The sequence below is a fragment of the Haliotis rubra genome, unplaced genomic scaffold (assembly GCF_003918875.1).
Source record: "Haliotis rubra isolate DU_JTF1 unplaced genomic scaffold, ASM391887v1 Scf498, whole genome shotgun sequence".
In the NCBI taxonomy this organism is placed as follows: domain Eukaryota; kingdom Metazoa; phylum Mollusca; class Gastropoda; order Lepetellida; family Haliotidae; genus Haliotis; species Haliotis rubra.
Window position 1 is genome coordinate 38,653 of NW_025767188.1, and position 23,470 is coordinate 62,122.

Genomic DNA, 23,470 nt, shown 5'->3' on the forward strand with positions numbered 1-23,470 from the left:
TGTGATAGCGTGTTTATTTGTATCGTTGTGTGCCGTTCTCTGAACTTAAAAATATGTTCCTGTAAGGTTCTACCTGTACATAAAAATATAATGCCCAACATACGCTGATGTTTTGATAAGTATAGTGTAATATATATGAGTACAATATGTTCGTATCAGTTATCTGTAATACTGTACCTTGTATTTGATGTGTTCATATATATGTATACATATGATGGAATTGAAATATTTTATAAATGTAATGTTCAAAACATGTTGATGTTCTGCGAAGCTTAATAATTATGAAGATGAAAATAATATGTTCACGTCAGTCTAATGTAATACTGTATGATTACTTTGATATGTTCATATATTGAATTGAATTGAAATGTTTTATTGAATTCACTCTGCATCTGAATAAACCTTGGAACGCTAGCAACTCTAATGTCATCATTATCCTGAATTCATATATTTTATTTTAAGGCCAAAATTACCGTGAGACAGCACTTTCTGAGTTCCTTTATGTTAACCTTCTAAGGTAAATATTGTATGCTATGCGGCGATTACCGCCGATATCATTTATGGCTTCGTTTAACTCATGTCATGAGTTATCGCCCCTGATCTTTGTAAATTTCAACCGCTCAGTGATCATTATATTTCTGTAATGTTTCAATGCACAGATAATATTGTCGGCGCTCATGCATTCAATCTGTATTAACACATATACTGTTAACATACTGAATATAACAGACCCACAAAAAGATAACGGTGTGACTTATTCCTGGGTCAGTGAGTGAGTCAGTGATTGTAGTTATGCAGTCACCCAGGTATATCACAGGAGCCTGAAGATTGTAATCTTAACACTATCACAGCTATAAAACTGCAACAATAAAACTTGAATCGTGACCCTGCGCATTCAGAGCGATTTCAAAACACAATCACTCATTCGACATCACTCGTCCCTTTCCGTAACATGCAAACTGTCCCTGAATGACGAGTTGATCACGAATGAACCACGTCAACCCTGTACGGTATATCTCTTCCTGTGCTCCCTCCTGAGAGGGTACGTAAGTCCCAAAACATTTCAAGTAAATTTAAGTCTAACAGGTTTTTAATCGTAGTATTTTTGTGATTTTAATGTATGGCTAAATCTCAGTATAAACGCCAATGGCTGAAGGGATGGTGTAAATCCAGCTAGGGTCCATGCAGGTAGCAAAGGTACTGTAAGTCCCCATGGTCCCTAGTATGGTGATCGACCTTCAGTTGTTGGCGATCTATAGCCTGTTTTTATGTTGTATTGTCCTAATAGTGCTATTAGTTTTAACCTTCCACACTAGTTTTAAATCTAATTGTGATATTCTAGTTGTTTTACTGTCCTTCAATGACAGGTTTTATAATATGCACATATTCCATTTCAATGTAAAATGTTCTCGTCACGATATGGCTGAAATATTGCCGATGTGACGTTAAATATTAACTCACTCACTCTCTCACTTCATGTGCTCAGTTTCCCTCTACACCGGTTACCTAGGGTCTATCTCGCCTGGTGCTCAGTTTCCCTCTACACCGGTTACCTGGCTGTCTCAGGTAAGTGTGTTGTCATAGGGGCCTCGTCTATTCCAGGTGTAACGCTACACACCTGCCCTACTGTGCACAGGTAACACCACAATGGTTCATCTAACTGTTAGGTCATCTCCAGGCACATTCTCAAATCCGGGCACCTAATATGCTGTAATATTTAGACTGAGCATGGTGTATGGAGTGTCTACTTTCATTACTTCCTTGATCGGCCTCGTGACTTCAATACTGAGATCTGTCTCGATGTATGTGGATGTATGTATATAATGTGTGTGGGATGTGGGGGGTCAGGACATGATTAGACCCCCGTGGAAACAATACTTCCAGAACTGCAGCGGTAAGTTTCTGCTATATCTCCCAAACTGTCCTCTTTTGGTTTATGACATGCATTTTGGTTGCTTGATACCGGCAGTGCTCTGTTAAAATATAGAAGAATACTGATCGAATCTTTTCTCATCTCAGGTCAAGGATAGGTGGGTACTCATATGAATAGCGCCTAGGTTTCGGAAAGGTGGGTAGTCATATGAATAGTGCCTAGGTATCGGAAAGGTGGGTAGTAATATGAATAGCGCCTAGGTATCGGAAAGGTGGGTAGTCATATGAATAGCGCCTAGGTATCGGAAAGGTGGGTAGTCATATGAATAGCGCCTAGGTATCGGAAAGGTGGGTAGTCATAAAAAATATTCTAAAATATAGAAGAATACTGATCGAATCTTTTCTCATCTCAGGTCAAGGATAGGTGGGTACTCATATGAATAGCGCCTAGGTTTCGGAAAGGTGGGTAGTCATATGAATAGTGCCTAGGTATCGGAAAGGTGGGTAGTAATATGAATAGCGCCTAGGTATCGGAAAGGTGGGTAGTCATATGAATAGCGCCTTGGTATCGGAAAGGTGGGTAGTCATATGAATAGCGCCTATGTATCGGAAAGGTGGATAGTCATATGAATAGTGCCTATGTATCGGAAAAATGGATAGTCATATGAATAGCGCTTATGCATCGGAAAGGTGGGTAGTCATATCGGATCGGAAAGGTGGGTAGTCATATGAATAGTGCCTATGTATCAGAAAGGTGGATAGTCATATGAATAGCGCCTAGGTTTCGGAAAGGTAGGTAGTCATATGAATAGTGCCTAGGTATCGGAAAGGTGGGTAGTCATATGAATAGCGCCTAGGTATCGGAAAGGTGGGTAGTCATATGAATAGTGCCTAGGTATCGGAAAGGTGGGTAGTCATATGAATAGTGCCTAGGTATCGGAAAGGTGGGTAGTCATATGAATTGTGCCTAGGTATCGGAAAGGTGGGTAGTCATATGAATATTGCCTAAGTATCGGAAAGGTGGGTAGTCATATGAATAGCGCCTAGGTATCGGAAAGGTGGGTAATCATATGAATTGTGCCTAGGTATCGGAAAGGTGGGTAGTCATATGAATAGCGCCTAGGTTTCGGAAAGGTAGGTAGTCATATGAATAGCGCCTAGGTTTCGGAAAGGTAGGTAGTCATATGAATAGCGCCTATGTATCGGAAAGGTGGGTAATCATATGAATAGTGCCTAGGTATCGGAAAGGTGGGTAGTCATATGAATAGTGCCTAGGTATCGGAAAGGTGGGTAGTCATATGAATAGCACCTAGGTATCGGAAAGGTTGGTAGTCATATGAATAGCGCCTATGTATCGGAAAGGTGGGTAGTCATATGAATAGTGCCTATGCATCGGAAAGGTGGGTAGTCATATGAATAGTGCCTAGATATCGAAAGGTGGGTAGTCATATGAATAGCACCTTTCTTTGCCCCGCGTTTGGGTTCGAATCTAAATGTCATGGAAACATGAATACTTTTATGTCGAGAGGGCTTTCTCCACCCTTTCACTTTGGCGTGAATTGTATCTTCTATATTGCAGGTATCCTGTACGTGGTTGACACTAACGACAGGGAGAGGTTTGTCGAGTCACGGGAGGAACTGAAGAACGTCATCGACAGCGACGAGATGAGATTTGTTCCTGTCGTCGTCCAGGCTAACCAGCAAGACTTGCCAGGTGGGGACATGGTCGACACAGAAAATGATGGTGTATGCCCTTGTATTTAAATTAGCAACATAAACAGTCTCAGGCTCAGGAATGTTCTAATGGCGTTCATTGTGGAACTGTGTAGTGTGATTTATGATAGTGATGATGCTGAAGATGACGGTAGTGATGCTGCTGCTGCTGCTGATAGCTATAATGGTAGTGATGATGATTATTATGGATTGTGATGATCAATCTCATTAGCAAATTCAAATTATATAGATGGCCATCCTACTAGGCACATGGCACTAGGCACATGGCTGAAAGTATTTTGTGATCACATGATTAGGATAATATTTCAAAATATTTTCGCCAGTTTATTTCCCAATTTTAAAAACAAACAACACACTTTGTACCTATCTTCAGCTGGCGTTGTGATGGATGAAGCCCTGAATAAGTCTTATAACCGTGATACGGTGGCATCCGAGGGCGTGGCAACGGCATTGTATGTCGACCCCATCTGCACCATTACAATGGCTCTTTCTCTCTCTTCAGCTGTTAATCGTGGCATATGTCTCGTACTTGTGTATCATATCATGCATTCTAGGCTCTCTTCATATCCTATAGAATCATTCTACATATGAAGTGGATGCAAATACTGCTTGCATATTGCTGCGCTTTGGCGATTGATATTGCTATGTGTAAACAGAGAATGGATAAATGTTACTTTGCAAGCAAAAAGATGACGGACCGGAAGTGGTACATCCAGGGGACATGCGCTACGACCGGGCAGGGTCTGTTCGAGGGTCTGCAGGAAATGTCTCGACTGGTGAAAGATTTCAAACAGAGCAGGAGCCGGTGAATCTTTCCAGACATAAATAACCATACACTTGTATCTGTGATAATGTCCAGAAGCTCAGGGATGACCAACTGAAGGGTATCTGTGTTGAAACCTGAATGGACTGATGTGACCTCCCACAATTATATCTAATCACGTGTTAATTTGTTCAATACATGATATGCAAGTTGAAATGCTGTCATATGACTTTGACAAGGTTTGTCAAGTCTGTATTGTGGCGAGGAAGCCAAAAGGAGGACCCCACTGTTGCGACACGTTGCCGTCAGAACAAAGACTCCCACCCCGATGTTACTGATTCAATCTTATGCCCAGTCCGTCTCCATGGTTACCGATCCTTACCGTTATGTCACGTGATGACTCGAGATCTGTAGCGCTATCAGTCTTTCGTTACTGTTATACGTATGTAGCAATTTGTTATATAATTCATCGTGTAAATACTCATATGATTCCAACATTCCTTGTTTTGTCTTTTACCTGAACACTTTGTATGGTGTTTGTGTTTTCAATACGTGTGTGAACGTTCATGTTTTATTTACCTGTTGTTTTGTACTTAAACATGTAATTGTAATTGTTGTTGCAATACAAGTTTAAAAAAAAGTAATTTTTCACAAAGTTATTTGTCCATAACTGACATCAAGGTACAGAAACGGTACTTAACCACATTGTGCAATGCTGAGCATCGATCCCCGGATGCACATTTCGGACAGTTGCGGCGTACAACAATATTTACTCGTTCCTCCTTTTGATCATCGGATCTTGCATCGTGAACTCATCAGTGGTGGACGTTAAAACGTTTTAAAATTAATATCACATTTATTATCTCATTACACCCAAAACTATCTATTTGATGAACATTTCCTTCCAGATTGTTTCCCATATCCGTTTAATACAAGTCCGACCGAGGTTCCTTTGATGGACTCATGGGTTCAATGCAGCAATCGCTATTGTACGCATTCTTCCCGGCCCTGAAGAATTACTGCGTCTTATCCTCTCATTCCAACAGAACGGGCGTTTCAAATTTTGTTATTTCCTTCCAAAGTAGCAAGCCCCTTGGCATATGTAATATAGCGACCATTCATATTGCACTAGGATACTTTTGACCTACAGGACTTGGATAATTAAGATAGAAAAAAAGTCAAATGTTTAGAAGGTATAGTGACAGTTATCAAATGTGTAAATATGCAATTAGTCTTCGTTCATTTCATTTCTTCTATTTCCTTGTCATGCAACAACACTAAATGTTATGGTTAAGCTAAAATGTCAAAAAAACATAGCTGCTTTTAGATATTTTAATACATTTTGAGCATGAAGGATCATTTGAACGCAGCTGATATTTCAAAAAGATGATTATAAAATCAGAAGAACCAATTGGTAAATCATTACAATCCTCCAGTGACTTTTCATGAAATGACGACGGCCTGTAAGTAGCAGACACTGCAGTGATCGATATTGTGAGCACTGACCCACGCCGTCGGATTACGATGACACGCTATGAACCAGTTCACCGAGTCTGACTACCGTTTGGTTGCCTGTTCAGTCAAACATACGTTGCTAGGGATTTAATCGAATCAGGGTCCCCCATGTAGGTGTCCTTACCCACACCACATTAGTTTTTTTGTTTTGTCTTACCAATTACATATATATGGATCTCAAAACCCTACACATGATGCCTTGACGTGTCCAAAGGCTATATGAATCTTCGTTGCATGTGGATTATGTCAAGACACGTTGATAAGGTAAGCTGCGTGCATTGACCAAAATCGCAAAACTTTGATCGAACTGATTAAGGGAAACACAACGTATACTCATAGACATTTATGATACACACAATGTGACGTTTCCTTAAATAGTTCCACATGCTGGGAGATGGAGATAACTGACAACATTGAAGCAAATACATGTTGTAGAGAATCCAATTCCGATTGTGCACAACCTGAAACAAGTGATGATATGGCGCAACGATCTATTGTAAGTGAATCCGGGTCACTGGGTCACCAGGCAGTTCCTGTATGTGTTGATGATAAGACATTATCCTGGAAGACAAAACGTCGACATACGTGACGACATAGGGTGTCAGTGTGTTGTCCTTGATCTACTGTTCAGTGACCTTCACACAACATGGAGTGAGGTTTACAGTCATAGAGATGTCCCCGATCCACGCAATATTCGTTGACATTGGCTTGGCGTTTCTTCGACGTTTTCAAAGACGTCACGTCAACGTAATGGAGACTTATCTGAACCCCCGAAGCCGATGATGCTCCAGTTTAGATATGTGTACGGTACTACAGGGAATTGTCACGCCAAAGAAACTGGCATCAAGGTATAGACTGTGACTGATGGGTCTTAGCGCTTTATACAAGGAAAGGAGTGTAGCGAGGTCAACACATCAAGTTCGTTTCAGGACGAATTCCACAATGATCACTGTATATACCCCTATAAAGTCATAAAGTCATACAGTCTATATAGTCAAACTAGAAACTTCACAATCGTATAATAAATAATATATAAAAGAAAGGACACAAGAATGTGGTATAGAGGTTATCATTTACTTGTTAAGGTCGATAGGATGAACTAAGAATATCACAATGCCCAAAATCGGTTCCATATGGTTACACAATTTATCAATAAAAGGCGTAAACAAAGTGTCAAGTCACAAGAAATTAAATCTGATGTTTCAAACATTCAGTAGCGTGTATGGCCACCATGTGTGTTCACAACTGCCAAGCGACGCCTCCTCATGGACAGTCTATTGTGTGTAAACACATTATTGGGAAGTCGGCGCCATTGTTCCTGCAAAGCAGCACCAAGATCCTGCAAATTCCGGGGTTGGTTCCTGACAGGGCGCATACCGGTACCAAGAGCATCCCAGATGTGGTCGATTGGATTGAGATCAGGTGGCCTTGACGGCCAGTTAAGAACATTGATTCCTGCGTTCTGCAGGTTATTCCTGGTCAAGATGGCTGCATGTGGTCTGGCATTGTTATGTTGAAAGTGCAGACCTGGACCATGTGCTGCCATGAATGGAATAAATTCGGGGGTTAGCATGCCTGGTCGCGGTAACCTGCAGCATTAAGGTTCCCACGGATAACCAGAAGTCGGGAACGGGCAATCCCACAGAAAGTACCCCAAACCATGATACTTCCGACCCCAAATCTGTCAACTTCCTGTACACAACACTGAGCATAACGTTCACGGCGTCGCCTCCCCACTCTCATCCTACCATCAGCGAATCTGAGGGTAAATCTTGATTCATCACTGAAGACAACTCGATTCCAGTTTCTGTGAGTCGATCGGAGGTGTCGTCGGGCCCACAGCAAACGCTGACGTCAATGTCAATGGTCGTCAAACACGAAGGTGTGCAGCTCGCAGCCGGTTTCGGATGGTTTGTGCCGACAGTCGACCCCTAAACAGCTCATTTCTGGTACCTGTTTCCGTCAAAAAACGATTACGGAGGTCACGTGACACAGTTTGACGGTCCTCCGCCTGTGACGTCATACGTGGCCGGCCTGGCCTGAGGTGATCAGTGGTGCCGTTATTGCAATGAAACGTTTGACAAATTGTTTTATTGTAGTGTATGTCAACTAATGCCTGGCTGAAATCAAGGGTAAGGACAATTTGTATTTACATTGGACTTGCCAGTGAGTCAGGGTATGCGTCAGTTACCATGATACAGTCCATGATGAGTGATGAAGGAAATAGAGAATCTCACCCAAGTGTCTTCTGATATCAATTATATCAACACGAGTTGATAAAGTTACAAATTTCCGAGGCTTGCAGGACCAACAGCATGAACATCAATCTACGTAATTGGCGCACGATGACATGTGTCAATCCTGTCAGCGAGCCTGACCACCCGATCCCGTTAGTCGTTACAGATGTAGAGCAGGTAGACTACAGATGTAGAGCAGGTAGACTACAGGTGTAGAGCAGGTAGACTAAAGATGTAGATGAGGTAGACTGCAGATGTAGACCACAGATGTAGAGCAGGTAGACAACATATGTAGAGCAGGTAGACTACAGATGTAGAGCAGGTAGACTACAGATGTAGAGCAGGTAGAATACAGATGTAGAGCAGGTAGACTACAGATGTAGAGCAGGTAGACCACAGATGTAGAGCAGGTAGAATACAGATGTAGAGCAGGTAGACTACAGATGTAGAGCAGGTAGAATACAGATGTAGAGCAGGTAGACTACAGGTGTAGAGCAGGTAAACTAAAGATGTAGAGCAGGTAGACTACAGATGTAGACAACAGATGTAGAACAGGTAGACTACAGATGTAGAGCAGGTAGAGTGCAGATGTAGAGCAGGTAGAATACAGATGTAGACTACAGATGTAGAGCAGGTAGACTACAGATGTAGAGCAGGTAGACTACAGATGTAGAGCAGGTAGACAACAGATGTAGAGCAGGTAGACTACAGTTGTAGAGCAGGTAGACCACAGAAGTTGAGCAGGTAGACAACATATGTAGAGCAGGTAGACTACAGATGTAGAGCAGGTAGACCACAGATGTAGAACAGGTAGACTACAGATGTAGATACCCCCACATGAGAGAGTTGTATGTACGGTCAAATGACATACGTTTGAGCTGCTCTCTGTTCAACGCGACTAACACATGTTACTGAATTGATTTGACAACTGAGTGGTGTAAGGGAGATAAATCGTGATGAGGTATTTATATATAGCAATAACAGCGAACGCCTGACTGACTGGCTGAGTTTGGTTTTATGCCGCTTTTAGCAATATTCCAGCAATATCACGGTGGGGGACACCAGAAATGGGCTTCACACATTGTACCAATGTGGGGATTCGAACCAGGGTCTTCGGCGTGACGAGCCAAAGCTTTAACCACTGGACTACCCCACCGCCCCGCGACCGCCTGGATAGTGTATCACCACTTGAGCTGTTCTCATGTGTTGTAAATAGACATACGATGGGCACATTAAAAAGCGATCGACAGCAGTTCGAGTACTGAGTCCCATGTCAATCGCTCATCGCAATGTGAGTGAGTGAGTTTAGTTTTACGCCGCACTCAGCAATATTCCAGCTATATGGCGGCGGTCTGTAAATATTCGACTCTGGACCAGACAATCCAGTGATTAACAGCATGAGCATCGATCTGCGCAATTAGGAGCCGATGACATGTGTCAACCAGGTTAGCCTGACCATCCGATCCCGTAAGTCGCCTCTTACGACAAGCATGGGTTACTGAAGATCAATATTCTAAGCCGGACCTTCACGGGTCTGTTCAGCAATGTGCTTTACCGTGTGGCCCTTGAGGACCAAAAACCATATGAATACTCTGTACTCCAGCTTATCCATTTCTGCAGTTTCAATAGAGGTACATGTGGTTAGATGTCACGTAACCGGAAACTAGCGACATGTGCATGTCAATATTACGTTTATGTGACTGTTACCTGCAGCATTAAGGTTCCCACGGATAACCAGAAGTCGGGAACGGGCAATCCCACAGAAAGTACCCCAAACCATGATACTTCTGACCCCAAATCTGTCAACTTCCTGTACACAACACTGAGCATACCGTTCACGGCGTCGCCTCAACACTCTCATCCTACCATCAGCGAATCTGAGGGTAAATCTTGATTCATCACTGAAGGCAACTCGATTCCAGTTTCTGTGAGTCCATCGGAGGTGTCGTCGGGCTCACAGCAAACACTGACGTCAATGTCATGGCGTAAAAATGAATCCGCGATGTGGTCGTCAAACACGAAGGTGTGCAGCTCGCAGCCGGTTTCGGATGGTTTGTGCCGACAGTGGACCCCTAAACAGCTCATTTCTGGTTCCTGTAGCAGTCAAAAAACGGTTACGGAGATCACGTGACACAGTTTGACGGTCCTCCGCCTGTGACGTCATACGTGGCCGGCCTGGCCTGAGGCGATGAGTGGTGCAAGTTTGTTGCAGTCGAGTCTGTAAATCATAAACAGTCCGACGGCTACACCCCATTGTCCTTGCAACGTCACTTACTGACGTTCCCGCATCCAGCATGCCAACGGCACGTTGACGCTGCACATTTGAGAGGCGCGGCATTAAGATTAGCTGTTTTATGTTAGTGCTTTAAAGTGTGTTTTTTCAACTTTGTACAGTTGATGGGGAACATGTGCGATCGAATGCACGTGCAATAAGATCACGTGACCAGTGGCACATTAAAACACGTTTTAGCTCTATTGTTGGGATGCACCATGTTTGGATTGATTTCAATGTGCTGTGGTGACTTTTTTCTTGAGTCGATACTTGGGGATTAATATTATGACACCAGAGAACTGTCTACTATAACAATTCATATTTTTATTTACAAACATAAATTGTGAAGTTTCTATTTTGACTCAGAATATATAGTTACGTATTTCAAACCAATAGATTTACCTACGAAATGAGACATAGATCACCAAAATCGAAGCCGTTCTTTGGGAGCTTGGATCTTAGAAAGATCAAAATATCGATTCCAAGCCAAGATCCTTGCTCAGAATTTGTACCGCTAACCTACCTGTTTTCTTGTTTACTGCATCGTGTACACAAACGACACGCGCCCAAACACGCTGAATCGAGAACTTGGTTTTAGCATTTCTATTACATAATTCCTGACTTTGTTTAAGAGAATATCTAACTTTACACCACCTTTATAGACCGATTCACTGTCAAAGAGCAATCAGAGCATATTGTTTTGTGTATACACCAATCACGTGGTTAGCTTCTTGCAAGTAAATCCGCCACAGTGAGCTATTTATAGCACTCCACGTGTTCAGATATTAACACGGCGTTAGTGTTGGATAAACCGCTTGGTTTACGATATGTGGCGTATATAAGATCGGCAGTGGTTTGTCAGTATCGAAAACGATCAAACGTTAGGTAGCACTGGTCATTATAACTGGAGATCATTCGAAGTGGAAAAGGGAAACACAAGAGAGGAGGCATTAGGATTTTATACAGTTTGTTATACTACAACCGTGTCCAAGCTACTCAAATGATGGGTGTTATCTTGGATAAGCTCGCTGGCTTTACAGGCCTCTTCCCCGAGTTTCCCATAGACCCTGCCAAAATTCTGCCGGTATGTTATTAATATATGTGTATAAATTGCAGTTTTTGTTTTGACAAATTTATTGACGTGTTATGAAGTTTTTACATGATAATTTAAACAAAGTATTATGTATCCCTTTCTTCGTTCATTTGTTGATGTTTGTTTTAAAAAAAATATATCTGTGCATGATGTTATGTCATGTTATTACAAATATACCTATTTCCATATTAAGCGTGATTCGATCTGAAAAATGTTGTGAAAACGGACATTGTCCTGTTTGTCTGGAGGAACTGAAGAACGTCATCCACAGCGACGAGATGAGATCCGTTCCTGTCGTCGTCCTGGCTGACAATCAAGACTGGCCAGGTAGGGACATGGGTGATTCAGGCAATTTCTGATGTCATCAATTTGCATAATATTTCACAATATTTCAGTCAGTTTATTTCTGATTTCAATGAAAAACCCCACTTTGTTTTAGACCAGTTCAGTAGAATTTACTTTTCCCAAACTTTGCTGTCATAATAACAGTAGAACTTATCCTTCAACATCCCAACTCTGGTTTCGGTAGATTTATGAGTATTAAGCAAACGTAAAGACATTTCATTGACATACTGACATACAACAACCTCTAGATCCCCTCTTCATCTAAATTTTCTGCCCTGAAGCTGCCACCAAGTTATCGGAAGTAGTGGACGCCCTTCACCTTCAGAAGATGACGGACCGGAAGTGGTACATTCAGGGGACATGTGCTACGACCGGGGAGGGTCTGTTTGAGGGTCTGGAGGAATTGTCCAGATTGGTGAAAGATTTCAAACAGAGCAGGAGGCGGTGAACCTTTCAAGATGGAAATCACCACAAACTTGTATCTGTGATAATGTCCAGAAGTTCAAAGGTGTCCAACTCCATGACAGCTCGGGAGCATTTGTGTACAGATGTATCGATGGTGTTACTCCACGTCGAGCCCCTTGTAAAGATTTCAAATAACAGTCGTTGTTAGACTGTTCAGAATGGTGTCAAGACAGCTGATGCATGGCAGTTGCTAGCCTTGTAGCCTTGTGGAAGAACAGCATCCTGAAATCAGAAAGAAGAGCCATCTGTGTTGATCCAGAGCCACCAGGACAAAGACTGCAACCATTATTTAACTCATCCTGTGATCCTGTACGACAGGCGATCTGCGAGGGTTAGATTGAAAACACCGTTTCAATGTAGCTTTTTTCATATATCTCTCGAGCTGTTAGCATTTAAGCTTTTTCAATGTTTTAAAACAAAGATAATTATGGGGCACACGTAAAAACGTAGATTCCAGCATGACCTAAAACGTAATTGTTCATATGTATTGGCACGGTCTCTTGTAATATGTCATCACATTATATATTCCCTGAAATTGGCTGCAATTATGTGTTATGATTACATATAAACAGTACATTGTACTTTAACCACCCAACATCAAATCTGGAGAAAAACTTATTTTAAAGAGGTGTAGTTTTAACTATGATTTCCTAAAATACTTACCCTCTAGTGTAAGTGTACTTGGATTCGGGTCGTTCTTGCAATGAAACGTTTGACAAATTGTTTTATTGTCGTGTAATCAACTAATGCCTGGCTGAAATCAAGGGTAAGGACAATTTGTATTTACACTGGACTTGTCAGTGAGTCAGGGTATGCGTCAGTTACCATGATGTAGTGTATATCAAATACTGCCTGGCTGAAATCAAGGGTAAGGATATATTGTATTAACATTGGACATATCAGTGGGTCAGGGTATGCGTCAGTTACTGAAACCAACAAGTATCAAGGAGATCCCTCTGTATCACACTCACGGCTAGTGGTAGTGTAGTCTTACGACTAGTGGTAGTGTAGCCTTACGACTAGTGGTAGTGTAGCCTCACGACTAGTGGTAGTGTAGCCTCATGACTAGTGGTAGTGTAGCCTCAAGACTAGTGGTAGTGTAGCCTCACGACTAGTGGTAGTGTAGCCCTCACGACTAGTGGTAGTGTAGCCTCAAGACTAGTGGTAGTGTAGCCTCACGACTAGTGGTAGTGTAGCCTCACGACTAGTGGTAGTATAGCCTGACGACTAGTGGTAGTATAGCCTGACGACTAGTGGTAGTGTAGCCTCATGACTAGTGGTAGTGTAGACTCACGACTAGTGGTAGTATAGCCTGACGACTAGTGGTAGTATAGCCTGACGACTAGTGGTAGTGTAGCCTCACGACTAGTGGTAGTGTAGACTCACGACTAGTGGTAGTGTAGCCTAACGACTAGTGGTAGTGTAGTCTCACCATATATATGTATTTACTACATGTGTGCTTAATTATCGAGGAATTGTATCTACTTGTTCGAAACTTAAGTAAATATTGCAACAGTTTAATTCATGCGTATTCATGCGTATTTCTGCATTGTGCTGTTTACGTATTGATGAGATCCACGAATGAGTGAGTGAGTGAGTTGAGTTTTACGCCGCACCCAGCAATATTCCAGGTATATGGCGGCGTTCTGCAAAATAATCGGATCTGGACCAGACAATCCGGGGATCAAAAGCGTGAACATCGATCTACCGAATTGGGATGACATGTGTCAACAGGTTACTGAAGATCAATTCTAACCCTGATCTTCACGGTGTTATCCACGAGCTGCCATGAGGTCACGGAAAGAGGTCACAGAGGACATACAATGAAAGTAAAACGCCAAGAAGACAGAATGACCACTATCAGGCCGTGAGGACCGTTGTACGATGTATGTTCTTTGTTTCTGATACCTTTGTGTGATACACTAACAATAAATAGATAAACAGTGACATGGAAGACACATATGTAGAGCAGGTAGACCACAGATGTAGAGCAGGTAGACTACAGATGTAGAACAGGTAGACTACAGATGTAGAGCAGGTAGACAACAGATGTGGAACAGGTAGACCACAGATGTAAAGTAGGTAGACTACAGACGTAAAGCAGGTAGACTACAGATGTAGAGCAGGTAGACTACAGATGTAGAGCAGGTAGACTACAGACGTAGAATAGGTAGACCACAGATCTAGAGCAGGTAGATTACAGATGTAGAGCAGGTATACTACAGATGTAGAGCAGGTAGACTACAGATGTAGAGCAGGTAGACTACAGATGTAGAGCAGGTTGACTACAGATGTAGAGCAGGTAGACTACAGACGTAGAGCAGGTTGACAACAGATGTAGAGCAGGTAGACTACAGATGTAGACTACAGATGTAGAGCAGGTAGACTACAGACGTAGAGCAGGTAGACTACAGATGTAGAACAGGTAGACTACACATGTAGAGCAGGTATGCTACAGACGTAGAGCAGGTAGACTACAGATGTAGAGCAGGCAGCCTACAGATGTAGAGCAGGTATACAACATGTGTAGAGCAGGTAGACTACAGATGTAGAACAGGTAAACCACAGATCTAGTGCAGGTAGACTACAGATGTAAAGCAGGTATACAACATGTGTAGAGCAGGTAGACAACATGTGTAGAGCAGGTAGACTACAGATGTAGAGCAGGTTGACTACAGATGTAGAACAGGTAAACCACAGATCTAGTGCAGGTAGAGTACAGATGTAGGGCAGGTAGACTACAGACGTACAGGAGGTAGACAACAGATGTAGAGCAGGTAGACTACAGATGTAGAGCAAGTAGACTACAGATGTTGAACAGGTAGACTACAGATGTAGAGCAGGTAGACTACAGATGTAGAGCAGGTACAGATATATCTGGGATATCCGCACATGAGAGATTTTGTGAACCCCACCACGCACGGTCATCTGTGTTCGTTACACTTTTCAAAGAAGTGCTATGAAAGAGACCGAACCTCTGACCAAATATGGATACGAATAGGCAAAGCTTGAACTTCATAAGGATGCTATATATCGGGCATGCCTTTCGATTTTCCAAACAAACAAAGAGGCCGAAATGTCAAGTTGGGACTGAGACCGAGAGAGTTCCATTCCGGACGCGACGTTGGTTGCAGGTGAGTTTTAAGATGTAGTTGTTTTGGAGCAACATAAACACTCCAGTGCTAGCTAGCTGTATAAAGAAATAGTTGATGGAAAAGTACGTCATAATTTGCGCTCATGTCCTATTTTCGATCAGAGATATATTTTCACAGCCACTGTTACTGTAACCCAGTAGGGCCAAGTCATCTATTTCCCGAGACGGAATGTTGGGTGTTTTGTGGTATGAGTGTGTGTGTGGAGGGATAGGGATGGGGGTGGGCATGGACAAATGAGAACTTGCAACATATGAGTGCGATGGTGAGAGAGATCACATAATTATTAAAACATAATAAAAAAATGAGTCATATCAGATAATTATCCACCAGGGACTGGTCCCCTACCATGTTAAAATGGTATATGAATTGTGTGTGTGTGCGTGTGTGTGAGTGCGCGTGGGTTTGGGCATGATTGAAATGTTGACTCTCACTCTTTCTCTCTTTAAGGAAAATGACTGCTCTGCACTGGCATAAAATTTCGGTATCTATAGACCCCTTGTAAAAACATCATGGCAGCTGTATATATAAGTAACTTTTAACCTACTTTCTAAATGGGAAATCAGGGAAATATGTTCATTCAGATAATGTATTTCTTTGTGAAGTTTTTTTTTGGCAAATGTAAAAATGCTACTTTAATGCTATTTTTAGGCTGTATATGGCAGCATTTCACATCAATGAAAACAACCTAAAGTGACCAAAACTGGAGAACCCACCTGGGCAATCAGCTACCCCTAAGCCTAAACCAAGGGGCCAAGCCAGTGAACAAGAAAACCAACACATGGTAAATATAATTCAGACAATCAATAATCTTTTGTTGAACTGGTGCACTCCAGTTTGAAAAAAACCACACTGTTCCCATTACATGTTTTTCCGTAACTAATCAGTCAACACAAAGTCTTGTTTGCAAAGACACTGGTTTTTAATCATCATGTCTATTTTCCCTCTCGGCATTTGTTAAGACAAAAGTACTTACTTTTTTAGTGCAGATTTCAAAGAAAATTATTATTATGGTTGCCAAAACAAAATATACTGATATTGTGTTACAAAATGTCTCTAATTCAATGTAAAATTTATTCTCAGAGTATGTGGAATTCTTACTCAGGGCCATTCTCGAGAGAAGAAACATATTTCCTTCCTACAGCCTTGCAGGTCACAACAGCCTATTTTTCCTGGATATTCTGCCAGACACTTTCATTTATAACTAGTAAACAGGAACTGGTGAATTCACTGACATTAAGATATAAAATGAAATCATGTTATGTGTCTAGGGTGTGAACTGAAACCAGTTGTGTCTGATCTCTTAAGGTCTATTGTATTCGTCTGTTTGAATCCTGGGACTTGTTCAGATGGTAAATGTTTCCAAATTGCAGTCACCACTGTGTTACGTGGTGTTATTGGAGATCAATCTTGTTTTCTTAGGTTTTTACAAGTCCATCCAGTTAATTATAATTAACACGCAAGTCTTGGCCATCATGATGTTTGTGTACACCCTGAATTCATTAGTTTCTCATGAAACAGTTTGTATGCAAATAAATTATTTGCTTTACTCTTTGTGTGCTGGTTTCTTGATATGATCGATCGTCTTTCTTTGGGACCGATCACACTTTACGCATTACTACTAGAACACAATGAAGAATTTTCTTTTTCACTAGCTGACAGTTAAACAGATAGATAAAGATTTGTCAGCTCTATTTTTTTCATCTGTGTATATTTATTATATCTATTATCAGCTGTTCAGGAGATTACAGGTCTTTATCATGTTATTTATATTTGCAGATTTATATGACTAAGTATCACGACGAATAACCGATGCTTTACACGTGAATGGAAATCGAAAATGTAATAAAACTGATGTTTGATGCACCATATCAGAGACGATACACCGACTTCTCCGAAAACATATACTATCGAATTTAGGGTACTTCTGTACTGTATACAGTAGTGAGATCGAACTTATTGACTTCCGTAACGGTACGTATTTCATCACCATACTTAAACCTTTACGGACAAATTTAGCAGAAGACGCATTTTATGAAATAAAGCTGAAAGTTACTTAATAATCTTCATAAAATCATGAACCTCAAACGTAACTATTTCAGTGTTCCCATAATGATGTATACCGGAAGACAGGCTCAACACATTGATCATTGCCGTTATCATGACTGCAAATGTTACCGTGACCGTGGAAAAATTAATTCAGTATCTAATCAGTTTTCCATGAACATGTGATAGGCAAGTGGCTTGCATACCAGTCTGCAGTAGGTCTATTCAAAACATAGTCATAGTCGGGATCGTCCCACGGCTGTATGTTGTCAACTGGTGGAATCGTCGTTAATACTGTTAATGTACTGAATATTTACAAATAGATGTAAATGTATGTTCTGTAAACATGCTGAACATTGTTATTATATTGTTATTATATTGTTGCCACAATTGTTTCTGGGTTGAGCGTGTACACTGAATTCTCAAGCCACTTGGAAGTAAACTTACAACCCTGCATTCACTTTGCGTGTTGTCATTGTGACCCAGCCACATGTTGATGACGGTAGTCTGTATATAGTCGTGTTGGCTGAGTGATTGCTATTATGGCAACTTCCCAAGCAGCCGGTGCATGACAACAATTATTCTTCCTAGTGACGGAGCCTATTCATAGAGTCCCCATGGACGACATGTTCCTTGATACTTGATTAACAGAATCCCATGGGGAATAAAGCATACGGTTTGTGACCGGTGTTAACCACAAGCAAATCTTGACCAATCTGTACACAAATCTGAGAGTGTACCGACATGGTTCATTAATCTTGAGGGTCAACGTGCGTGTGTCATGTCCAGGAGCTCTGACAGACCCTGGTCGCCTTCTTTGATACCAGCACAACAAAAATCTCGTCCAGTATACTTCAGCATTTACTCTTTAAACGTCAGTACAAAATAATGTCCAGTCCAGTCCTCAGAAAAGTTAGGGAGTGTTTTAACACCGCTTTTAGCAGTGTCACGGTGGGACACCTAAATGGGCTTCACACATTTGGTCCATGTGAGAATCAAACCTGGGTCTTCCGTCTGACGAGCAGACGAGTCAACATGAATGTTCATGTTCTCCAAGATAAACTGTTTTTCATATTCAAACCCAAACCAACAGACAACATGTGCTTTGTGAACGTGTAGAGTGTAGCAGACCCACAAAAAGATAACGGTGTGAGTGAGTGATTGTAGTTATGCAGTCATCCAGCTATATCACAGGAGCCTGAAGTTTGTAATCGTAACACTATCACAGCTATAAGACTGCGACAATAAATCTTGACTCGTGACCCTGCGCATTCAAAGCGATTTCAAAACACAATCACTCATTCGACATCACTCGTGCCTTTCCGCTACATTCAAACTGTTCCTGAATGACGAGTTGATCTCGAATGAACCACGTCAACCCTGTACTGTCTATCTCTTTCTGTGCTCAGTTTCCCTCTGCACCGGTCACCTGGTTGTCTCAGGTGAGTGTGTTGTCACAGGGGCTTCGTGAATTCCAGTTATAACGCTACACACCTGTCCTGCTGTGTACAGGTAACACTACAATGGTTCATCTAACTGTTAGGTCATCTTCAGGCACATTCTCAAATCCGGGCACATAATATACTGCAATATTTAGACTGAGCATGGTGTATGAAGTGTCTACTTTTTTTACTTCCTTTATCGGCCTCTTGACTTCAATACTGAGGCCTGTCCCAATGTATGTGGATGTATGTATATAATGTGTTTTTGCTAAAGTAACTACTGAATTGATCACAGATAAATGCTACAGCACAATTTATGGTAAAATATTTCTACATGACCACATTATTTTACATCTAATATAGAGAAACCCGAACTTAACGTCATCTACTTTCGATATGATAATGAGCGGGTGTGGCCATGTAACTCTGTCAGGTGATTGACATGCTGCACACGGTACATAACTGCATGTTGTAATGCTGGTGACGACGAGTTGCAAAGATCCATTGACGAGCTGCTCACAGACAGGCCACTGATTCATCGTGCTCCGTGACACCAAAACATGCCCAGTCTGTTATATATACAATGTCATGTGGTACTGCTTGTCAACCTCAAAAGATCACATATTCCTAAAGCACAATAGCACAACTCCTACAACAACACGGGGGACTGACCGCCTGAATTTCATGGTAGTGTTTCGTGAACTAAAAACCTGAACTAAATTATGAATTACTTCCGTAAAAGAGCAAGCTTTTAAACCAACAAGAACAACAGCAACAAAGAAATGTGCTGTAATTAAGAGTTGTATTCTAAAATTAAATAAGTTCGAAATCAGTACAAAGGCACCACAAGTGCCCATAAACATTCGCATTGTAGCGCAACGGTTCCAGTATGTCAGGCACAAGATAGATATTATTGTGTGTATAAACCGTGAAATATCTGACGGAGTGTATGTTCTGTGTTTTACGTATGAAAATGTATCCAGTATCAATATCAGGCCACAGAAAAAATCTACAAGACGGACAGAATCAAACCAACAGACGGTCACTTCCCTTCATCCTATATCCAGCTTCTAACGCTTCTAAAATAAAAGATTGTTTTTGTATAACGTGAAATATGTGATGGAATGACTGTTTTATGTTTTATTTATGATCAGGAACACAGAGCGACCCACACACGCACACATCATACAGACAAAATACAGACGGCCCAGTTGAAACTCGTCTACCAATGTTATCTCTCATTGATTATAGGATCTACATACATCTGGAATATGTTTTCAATCGTTCATTATTCCAAGAGCAGGATTTACTAGACATAGTTCTTTTAGACATGTCAGTAAATCGGGACTACAAATATGGTCGGTGTTTGTGTAATGAATGTTATGGTTTGTATAGTGGAAAGGATGTTTATGTCGTGTCTGCTGACTTTTGGTAGGAGAGATGGCGACCTCCCAGAAGTTGACAGAACACTTCCTGACATGCACCATATGTACAGAGGTGTTTGACAAGCCCTGTACACTTGTGTGTAATCACACCTTCTGTCGGAAATGTGTCGTCAACTACACCAAAACCAGACCAGAAGCCATCAGTGCCAAGTCTCTCCTGTGTCCATTCTGCAGCAAGATGACGAAAGTGTCTGACCCCAAGAGACCAGTGGAGGAGTGGGCGGATGACGTCAAGCCTATCTTTATCATCCAGGGACTGTTGGACTCGTTCGGCCCTGGATCTAAAGGTGAATAGTTGTAGGTTGTAGCAATATACGTGTTGTTTGCTAGCAGGTAACAGAATAATTGATTTAAGCAATATAAATGTTTGTGATATTATGAACATTGTATGACCCCTGCTATGTATATACTAGTATAGTTTGATGTATGTAAAAATCTGTTGGTGAGGAATGTGAACTTTCTTTGTGGATATGTTTTCAACGAGCAAGACACAGCATATCAGTTGACATGATCAAAAACATATATAAACCTTATACATGATCCGTAAAACAATGTTTACGGTGAGACAATTCCAAACATATTTACATGACGTTTCAACCTGAGACGTGTTCCGACGTTTCCGATACATTTTCTCACATGTGTCAAGTAGGACATCCAGCCCTATAATACATTGTGATGTCACCAGGTTAATATCCCCACGTCTTGCCCTATAATACATTGTGATGTCATCAGGTTAATATCACCATATCTAGCCATATAATACAATGTGATGTCAGCAGGTTAATATCACCACATCTAGTCCTATAATACATTGTGATGTCACCAGGTTAATATCACCACATCTAGCCCTATAATACAATGTGATGTCACCAGGTTAATATCACCACATATCGCCCTATAATACATTGTGATGTCACCAGGTTAATATCACCACATCTAGCTCTATAATACATTGTGATGTCACCAGGTTAATATCACCACATCTAGTCCTATAATACATTGTGATGTCACCGGGTTAATATCACCATATCTAGCCCTATAATACATTGTGATGTCACCAAGTTAATATCACCATATCTAGCCCTATAATACAATGTGATGTCACCATGTTAATATCACCAAATCTAGCCCTATAATACATTGTGATGTCACCAAGGTAATATCACCACGTCTAGCCCTATAATACAATGTGATGTCACCAGGTTAATATCACCACATCTAGCCCTATTATACATTGTGATGTCACCAAGTTAATATCACCACATCTAGCCCTATGATACATTGTGGTGTCACCAGGTTAATGTCACCACATGAATGAATGGTTATTTCAGATACAACTAACTGCAGTTATTGCAAGGAGGAAGGGGAGACAACTCCAGCTACATCTTGGTGTTCTGTTTGTGATGACGCACTATGTGAACGATGTACAAGGATGCACCAACGTATCCCTTCTTCCCGTCACCATAACGTAATTGACCTGTCTGGAGAGACAAGGGTCAAGGTCAAGAGAAAGATCATGTGTAAAGTTCACAAGGACGAGAATATCAAATATCTTTGTAAAGATTGTAAAACAGCTGTTTGTCAGACATGTTGCACCATACATCACAGGAAATGTGACATGGTTGTTGAAATTGAGTCAGAGATTCCTGCAATGAAAACCGAGCTGAAAAGGAATAAAGAGAATTTGCTAAAGAAACACGATGAGACGAAAACATATGTTGGAAAACAAAACTCCATTGTCAAAGAAGAATTGGCGCTATATATACAAATAGAATCAAGTATCAAGTCTACAAGTCTCAAAGCAATACAGATGATCAAAGCCAAGGAACGGAAACTTCTGTCTGAACTGAAAGAGATGTCTGACAGACACATTGGACAACTGAAGGCAGAAATAAAGTCAGGTGAGATGTCAGTACAGATGTACCAACAACAGGCTGAGCTGATGGACCAGGCTCTACAATCTGAGTGTGACATGGATGTGTATGAGATGTATCAGGGATGTGAGGCCGGTGATGAGGAGGCTGTCGGAGTCGTAGACGTGAAGGAGAAGGGAAGAATAGACAGGATAACATTCAGACAGGACACGGACAAGCTGAGTAGAACACTGGAAGATGTCCATCTTGGTGAGATACACGTCCAGTATGACGATGTGCTGGACCTGAAGGCTGATCCTGTGTTACAGGACACCATTAACTTGACAGTAGCAGGAGATGTTGGTGGAGGATACCCCATTGACGTGACGGTGTTAGAGGTGAATGGTACAGACACAGTGGTGGTTACAGACTACTACAACAACAGTGTAAAGTCCTTCTACACCAGGAACAGTCAGACAGGTCACAGCAAGCTCAGTCTGGGAGGTAGACCATGGGGTATAACAAGGCCGAAACACAACCAGGTGGCTGTCACTGTGCCGGATACCAGTCAGATTGTAACAGTTGAAGTGAACCCTGACCTTGTGCTGCTGTCGACCATCACAACCAGCAAACAGTACTTGGGTATAACGTCTCTGACACCATCAACACTAGCAGCAGGTTCCCGCTCCCCTCCCTGTGTTGATATCCTGGATATGTCGGGACACGTGCTGAAGTCAGTTTGTTCTGGTCACAGAGGTGGAGACATCTTAAAGTATCCCAACTACCTCTGTACCACGAGGACAGGAAACATCCTGGTGTCTGACTGGGGAACCAAATGTGTCGTGTGTCTGACTCCCGAGGGAGATGTGGTGTTCAACTACAGACCTACAGGAGACACAGCACTGAAGGATCCACGTGGTATCACAAGTTCCAGCACAGACGACATCCTGGTGGCAGACAACTCACTACACAGAGTCACCCATCTGACAGAGTCAGGACAGTTTGTTAGAAACATACTGACATCACAGGATGGTGTCATGTATCCACGGGGACTGTGTGTTGGTGGTCGTGGTCGTATGTACTTGTGTACACCAGATGTAGTGAAGGTATTTACATACTGTAAGTGAGAGAACATGTCACAATCTCTTTCTGTATGTTAAATATAGATATATGTTACCTGGATAGATAGGATGTGATGCACTGTAGGAACATCTGACTTTTGATGTGAACGTGACG

General features: G+C 41.6%; 2 protein-coding genes across 4 annotated transcripts; both read left to right on the plus strand.

The window, feature by feature from the left end:
- Positions 1-1,484: 1,484 nt before the first annotated feature.
- LOC124291605 (protein wech-like) lies at positions 1,485-23,416 on the plus strand. Of its 3 annotated transcripts, none has more exons than XM_046728652.1 (3): positions 1,485-1,566; positions 20,372-20,668; positions 21,713-23,416. In XM_046728652.1, the coding sequence occupies exons 2-3, from the start codon at positions 20,377-20,379 to the stop codon at positions 23,359-23,361; spliced, it is 1,941 nt and encodes a 646-aa protein (XP_046584608.1). In that variant the 5' UTR covers positions 1,485-1,566; positions 20,372-20,376; the 3' UTR covers positions 23,362-23,416. The 3 variants fall into 3 exon arrangements, with proteins under 3 accessions (XP_046584608.1, XP_046584610.1, XP_046584609.1); XM_046728654.1 differs by lacking the exon at positions 1,485-1,566 and adding an exon at positions 18,862-18,936; XM_046728653.1 differs by lacking the exon at positions 1,485-1,566 and adding an exon at positions 18,966-19,006.
- LOC124291629 (ADP-ribosylation factor-like) lies at positions 1,831-12,279 on the plus strand (the record flags this gene model as incomplete). The annotated part of the gene is made up of 3 exons (XM_046728681.1): positions 1,831-1,894; positions 3,452-3,586; positions 12,113-12,279. Coding segments are annotated over 3 exons (366 nt in total), but the record flags the coding sequence as incomplete, so codon positions are not given.
- Positions 23,417-23,470: the final 54 nt, after the last annotated feature.